A 7,251-nucleotide genomic window follows, 5' to 3' on the forward strand; every position below is an offset into this window, starting at 1 on the left:
GGGGGGGGGGGGTTGGTAGGGGCGGTGGGGGTCGGGGTTGGCGCACCTCGTTGATGTCGGCGCAGTACGAGCCGTTGCCGGTGAAGCCCGCGGGACAGGGGCCGCAGCGCGCGCCGCTCGCCGTCTGAGTGCAGGCCACGCCCGGGAAGCAGGAGCCGGGGGCGCAGTGGAGCAGCGGCCGCACGCTCAGGCCGGGGGTCCGCGCTGGCTGCATCCCTGCGCAGGGCCGGGGCGGGGAGGTCAGGGCCCCGCCCTGGGGCGGAGCCCACCAAAATCCCGCCCCCAAGGCTGGGTGGCTCCTGGGGGCGGGGCGAGACCCCGCGCGCTGGGCGACCTCGCCTGGGCAGTGCGCTCTGCCAGCCGCGCCTCCCCGACTCTCTGCGTCTCCGCGCCGTTGTCTTTTCTGCCCTCCCCGCGGCCTGCGTCCACCTCCCCGCGTCTCTCGCACGGCCGCTGTCTCTTTGTCTCGGCCTCCCCCACGTTCGTCCCTCCCGTCATTCGCCCCTTCTCTCCATCTCCGCCCTCTCTCCAGCCCGCCCCGTCGCTGCCACCCCAGCCGCGCTCACCGCACGCGTCACACTCCATCACGGTGTTTTTCAGGAACGTGATCTCCTTGACCTGCGTGGCGGGGGGCGGGGGGCGGTCAGTGGGGCCCCCTCCCTCTCCTCTTACCTGGGGTCTCCCCTCTCCCTTCCCCGCGCTCCCTTTCCACAGACGCTCGCACTCCCCTCGAACCCTCTCGCCTGGGACTTCCTACTCGAGACTCCCTCCCCTCCCCAGTTCCTCTCCTTCCCCGGGACCGCTTGCCCCTCCGTTTCAACAAACCCCCTCCCGCAGGTCCCCTTCCTCCGCCGCCCTCTCCCGCTCGCGCACCCCTGTCCCGCAGGTCCGCACCTGCTGCCGCAGCAGCTCCCGCACGTCCTGCAGCGCCGCGTTCGTCTCCTGCAGCTCCCGCAGCATCTGCGGGGCCAGCTCTGCGCCTGCGTACAGGGGGCGCTGGTGGGGCGTCGGGGCGGGGGGCGCTGCACAACCCCTCACCGCCGCGGAAGTCTGGACCCCCGACGCCCACTGCGCTCCTCGGGCCTCGTGCCCGCGCCCGCCTTCCCCGCCCTGCACGCGCTAGCGAACAGTCCCTAAGCTCCAAGGCGCCCGGAGCCCAGGCTTCTCGGGGGTCCTCCCGTCGGTCTGAGGCCCGGGGGCTCGGCGCAGGGGTGAGCACGGCTTACCCAGAGGGATCTGGCCCTGGCCAGACACGCCCAGGGCGGCCAGGGTGAGCAGGAGAAGGCGGGCGGCGGCGGGAGCCATGGCGGCGGCGGGGCACGACACTGCGACTCACCGTCTACCGCCCACGAGGTCCGCAGGGCCTATTTATCCCCGTGGCGCGGCCTGCCCGGGGGACGGCCCCCGGCGGCCCTGCCCAGCGTCCAGCCGCAAGGTAAACAGACGGCGCTGGCCCCTGCGCTCAAGGCCCCGCCCGGACTGCCCGGAGGAGTCGTCTGTGGCTGAATAGGGACAGGCTGGGGAAACTGAGTCCCGGGGGTCTGTGGAGAGGAGCGGTAGGGCGGGGAATCAGGTGGGACCACTCCCCACCCCGCGCCCTTCCATTCAGTCATTTATCGAGTGCTTGCTGTGTGCCAAGCCTGAGGCAGAGCTGGAAACAAGGCGATCTCTGTAGCGGCCGGGAACGGAGGGTCTGAGAGGCTAGGGACCTCCCGCTGTGGGTCAGGCTGACTGGACATGCACTCCCTCCTCACTTGCTTCAAAACCCGGCAAACAATGTCTCTCTGTGCCTCAGTTTCCTCCCTCGCACAACGGAAGTAGTATCCTTGTTAATGACTAGTGTTATTACTAGGAAATGGGGGAGGGGCAGGTGAGAAGGGGCCCCTTCTTTACCTGCCCAGGTCCAAGGGAGGCTGTTCCTGGCCCCCCACTCTGGAGGGTTGCAAGTGACCCCTCTACCCCATTGCAGGTGTCCCCCTCCCTGCCCCCCAGTTCTTCAGCTGGTGGATGGGAGGGTAGCGGGATCACCAGGGACCCACTCAGTTTCCCAGTCTGTGCAACAGGGTGTGTGTGTCTGTCCCCAGCTGGGGGGTGAGCCCCCCTCCGAGGGGAGCAAGTTAAAGGGCTCTGGCTGGAGGAGGTGGGGGGAGCCTGGGGCTCCTGTTTGTCACCGCTATGCCATAGCTTCTAAGCTGCGCTCCAGCTGCTGTGGCAACAGCCTGTAATAAAAATAAAAATTACTGCTAATCAGGAAAATCGTCTCTCCCAGCCCAGCCACTCTACAAAACACCTTGACCTCCCAGAGTTGGTTAATCCTCCCCCCCTGCAACTCCAGTACTCAAACAGCCTCTATTCTATAAACAGGGAAACTGAAGTCCAGAGACAGGAAGTGACTGGCCTAAGGCCTCTGCATGGGGCAGGTGTAAAGCTAGAGTCGTATCCAATCTATTATCCTGGGAGGCTGCAGAGAAGTCACAGAGGACTTCCTGGAGGAGGTGGCAAGGAGCCATGAAGGAAAGGCAAGACTCAGGTCAGTGGAGGAAAAGGTGAGGGCATTGTGGTGAAGAGAAGCATGTGGAGCTTGGAAATGGGGAGATTTTTAGGTACATTTATTTATTCCACAAACATGTACTGAGCACCTACTGTGTATGTCATGTGCTGTGCTGGGCCCTGGGGAACAATCACCTCTTTCATGGAGAGCCCAGGTAGCTACATAATCCCCCCAGAGTGGCCAGGGCTGTGCACAGTAAGGACAGGCTTCTGGAGAAGGAGGAGACACCAAGGAAAGGTGTTTCAGGTAGAGAGAACAGCGTAGGCAAAGTCCCTGAGGGAAGAATGAGCCTGGTCTGGTAAAGGGACTGATCTCAAGGTGGCAGGATCTTGGGGCTCCAGGAGAAGCAGGACACGAGACTGGAAGGGCAGAGCTGGTGGCGTGGGGGCTAGGGCTGTCTTCCGAGGCCAGTGGGGAGCCACAGATGGTGAGTAAGGAGGGGAAGGCCGGAAGGGGGATGCTGGATGGGAGCAACTGGCCCCCGCCTGGACATTTCCAGTGAAGCCTGTGCCCCAACAGTGCCTGCGCTGCCTGCTGCCTGCATCGGGGCAGTGAGCTCACCTCCTGTTTTCCTTGGCATCTGGCACACCTGGGGGCCGCTCCCGGCCTGTGCTGGAATTCTCAGGAACAACCACGGCTCCGGCAGGGCCTGTGGGCAGGCGTGTGCTGCATGCAGCTGGGACAAGCGCACATGGAAGCCAGGCCCCTGCCACAGGGTGAGCGTAGGGCTGGGACTTGGACATATGTGGCCTTATCCATGGTCAGTGCATGGGGAGATGGAGGGAAGGGCATCCCCAGGCAAAGAGAAGAGAAAGGGCAGAGGTCCTGAGGATGTCCCAGTTTGCAGATCAGACAACAGAGGCCTGGAGAGGGGCAGTATGGTATCATGCTCCTGTCTCCTGGATCCCACCAGCCCTTCCAGGCAGCAGGCTCCTCCTGTGCACACCATGCTGGCTTCACATTACAGAATAAGTCTCTATAGGAGGTTTTTCAAGCTTTGTACCTTATGCTCCTGACACTTCATACAACCTCCTCCATCCTTCAGGTGCAGCTGTGATGCCCCCTCCTCCGGGAAGCCCTCCCTGCTGACAGTCCCCTGCCATCCCAAGCAGAGTGTTCCTGGCAGAAAAGATTGAGAGGGGGTAACCCTCCAGCCCAGCCCTGACCTGGGGACCGAAAGTGTCTGTGGTTCGCTCTGTCCCTCCCAGCCTGGGGGATCCCAGGGGTCTGGGTTGGTGCAGAGAAGGTAAGCTGGAGGGTTTGGTAAGCTGGGATCTAATTAACACAGCATCGTTAGTATTAATAATAGTAATCCCTGCCACCACTGCATTTGACACAGTAGGGAAGACAGACATAGGGGCTACATGACCTGGGGTTTGAATATCAGTGGGGCATTGCCTTGCTGTGTGACCTAGGGCAAGTAGCTTAACCTCTCTGTGCCTCACTTCCCTCACCTGTAAAATGGGTACAATCATTGTTGAGAGGATTGAATGAGCCAGCCCATGGGCTCCAGCATTAGCTTGGTTATACAATATGGAACTTATACACTGGTTGCTTATGTCTCAGATCATTCTTATTCATATTTGACTCAGAGAGTAGATGAGACGGGCTGAGGTCACACAGCCAGGATTAGAACTGGAGAATGTGAGACCCTCAAGCCTTTCAAACCCCTCCTCCCTGCCCTTGCCATAGAATCCAGACAAGAAAGGCTGGCCAGAGCCCCTCATTAACTGTGATGCCTCTGCTGCCGAGGACTTCCTGGCCTGAGCCTCTGGCCAAGCGCCCCAGCCAGCCCCCCTTCCCACAAGGCCCAGTGGTTCTGGGAGCCCAGCCCGGCTGGGGCAGAGAGGCTGGTGCCTGCATGCTGGGGCCCCTGGGACCCTTCCTGGCAGACGCCTGCTGGGCCAGGAGACGTGTGGGCACCCCTGGCTCCTTGCCTCCCATCCAGCCACCTCCCCATGTGAATCCAGAGGGAAAGTATTTTGGGAAACAGCCGCCCTGCTGTGGGCGGGCCCAGCCACAGGCCCTGGGTCTGCGGATCTCATCAATGTGGCAGGGAGGCCCGCCTAGCCACCTCTGCATCCTCAGCCAAGGAGCCCCACCCACCCTGCCTTGGACAGCCGTGCTGCCCCCATCTGCCCAGAAGGACTAAATGGAGGGGGTGGGATGGGGGCTCTGTGCACTGGAACCTGGCAGACTCACCCTGACTGGCTGTGTGAACTTTCTGATCCTGTCCCCATTCCATCCTAGGCTCCTTGTTGGGTGATGATAAAGGTAGAAAAAGATAACAATAAATATAGTAGCTACAATTTTATTGAGCAAGTGCCAAATGCTCAAAACTCTGTCACTCAGCTTTTGTGGGGTTTCCGTTTCTGTCCTAACAGAAGCTCCAGAAGGTAGGAAGACACAGTTATGAAGGTCTTGATCTCTGTCCTCAGGGGCTAGAGTGTCATATCTCAGCTCTGCTATGGGACCTGAGGCAAATTGTTTAACCTCTCTGTGCCTTTGTTTCTTTCTTCTTTTCTTTTTTTGCCACCTTCAAAAGTTTATTATACTGAGGGCCAGCCCGTGGCTCAGTAGGGAGAGTGTGATGCTGATAACGCCAAGTGAAGGGTTCAGATCCCTGTATAGGGATGGCTGGTTAGCTCACTAGGGAGAGTGTGGTGCTAACAACACCAAGTCAAGGGTTAAGATCCCCTTACCTGTCATCTTGGAAAAAAAGAAGTTTATTATACTGGACATTTTTACTTCTCAGGGTTAGCATCCTGAAGAGTTGATTCAGGAGAGAAAGAACTTCACTAGGAACATACTGGAATTTTGCGACATGTTATTCAGAGGGTACCAATCTCTGAGAATGATTTTACACAGCCATTATCTTCATGATTTTCCAGGGATAACTACCGTAGGATGAATGAATGCCTGCATTTAATGAGAGTTTTGTATGTAACAGTGAAACAAACTTGTGTTTGTGTTAGGAAAAGAGACTGCCTTTGGGATGAACTGTAGAAGTTTTGTTCTCTCCCTGAGTCTAATGAAGAGAGAAATGGAAATACCTTAAGTTGTGTGCCACGTAACCATAGCAGCAAAACCCAAGGTGAAATGGGTACGATCAGAGCCCCCACCTCTTCGGGCTGTCGTGAGAATTGAATGAGTTTGTACGTAGAAAGTGCCAAGCACTCGATGTTGGCTAGTAATACCCCTACTTTACAGGTGGGAAAACTGAGGCTCAGCGAGGCACGTCTGTCCTGTCCCCTTGATTTAGGCACAGGATGCTCAGAGAGGGAAGTCACCCCCTCACTCCCACTAAAGGCACATAGCCCAGCCACAAAGTGAGGGTCTCCCACCCAGGTTTCCGCAGCTCCGTGTGCATGGGGTAGGTCAGCAGAGGGGGTGTGCAGGCAGAACCCCACCCCAGATTTCTCAATCCCCCTCTTGCGCCTATGCAGGTTCCCCCCACCTCTGGCTCATTAACAGGAGGCCCTTGTTCAGGGAATGGTGGATGGAGCAGGAGGCAGAGGGTGGGGTGTGTTTACCCGCCGGCCACCTGGCAGGCAGGGAGCCAGCGGGCCAGGGGGAGGGAGGCTACCAGGTGGGGAGGAGCTCCAGCACCAAGACTGGTGCGCAATAGGCGCCAAATAAGTGATTGTTGATTGGTTGGATGAAATGAAATAACTTGGCAGAACACTTGACAGACCCTGACCCTTGCTGTGGCCGATGGGGCACAGGTGGCCTCGGCCTCACGGCCCTGCAGTGGTGGCCTTGAAGGTGGAGAAGAGCACATTAGCTGCATGGAGCGCTCATGGCATGGAAGAAGGGGCTGGCTGGGCTGGAGGAAACGGAGGAGAGGTCAGGGAGGCCACTCTGCCAGGGGACATTACAGTACAGGTGACCTGCACAGGTGAGCAGGAGCCAGCAAATGAGAACCCCACAGAAGGTGCCACCCGGGCAAAGGCCTGGAAGTGGGATGTCCTTGCTTGTAGAGGTTCAGAAAGGAGACAGGTGGATCTGGAGAAGAGAGGCAAGGGGGCAATGTGGGGGAGGAGGACTGGACCTTGGGGAGGGGTGCAGGGATGGGAGCCCCATGCAGGAACAGCTGTGAGCCATGAGCCATGAGCCATGTGTGGGCTCCACAGGCCTCTCCAGCCCTCTACTTCTGGACTCCAGGCCCTTACCTGACTGTGACTGGTACACCGTCCCCATGTCTCACTCCTGGTCACAGCTGGGTCAGAGGCCTATTCTAGCCTTCAAGGGGCCCTGAGCGTGCTCCACCATGGCTCTGATCATACTGCATGGGCACTGCTGGCTTCCATGTGTTACGTGGCTTCCTCCTCCTCCAGACTGAGCCTCACCATCTTGTTCTCCACCATGTCCTCAGCATCATGTCCACATGATGGGATAAACGAATGATGGATGGATGGTAGATGGATGAAGATTGGATGTACATATGTGTATGTATGTGGAGATGGATGGGTGGCAGATGGAGGGGTAGAGGATGGGTGGGTGGGTGGGAGGATGGACAGACAGATGGGTGGGCAGACAGATAGATTGATGGGTGGATAGGTGGGTGGGTGGATGGCTGGATAGATGAGGGATGGGTGGGTGGATGAATGGATAGATGGCTGGATGGATGATGGGTGGATGGATGGACAGACAGATGGGTGGGCAGGTGGACAGATGAATGTGTGGATAGTTCAGTGGGT

General features: G+C 58.7%; 1 protein-coding gene across 1 annotated transcript in view; it reads right to left on the minus strand.

Moving 5' to 3' along the window:
- The window catches only part of COMP (cartilage oligomeric matrix protein), a 7,923-nt gene extending 6,611 nt beyond the window's left edge, over positions 1-1,312 (minus strand). Inside the window, exons 1-4 of the mRNA XM_008580151.1 lie at positions 1,227-1,312; positions 895-980; positions 567-618; positions 47-216 (exon numbers count right to left, since the gene is read on the minus strand). Coding sequence (XP_008578373.1) covers positions 47-216; positions 567-618; positions 895-980; positions 1,227-1,305 — 387 coding nt within the window. The 5' untranslated portion in view covers positions 1,306-1,312. The remainder of the gene's footprint in view (positions 1-46; positions 217-566; positions 619-894; positions 981-1,226) is intronic.
- Between the last annotated feature and the right edge of the window lie 5,939 nt (positions 1,313-7,251).

The sequence above is a fragment of the Galeopterus variegatus genome, unplaced genomic scaffold (assembly GCF_000696425.1).
Source record: "Galeopterus variegatus unplaced genomic scaffold, G_variegatus-3.0.2 Scaffold2037, whole genome shotgun sequence".
In the NCBI taxonomy this organism is placed as follows: domain Eukaryota; kingdom Metazoa; phylum Chordata; class Mammalia; order Dermoptera; family Cynocephalidae; genus Galeopterus; species Galeopterus variegatus.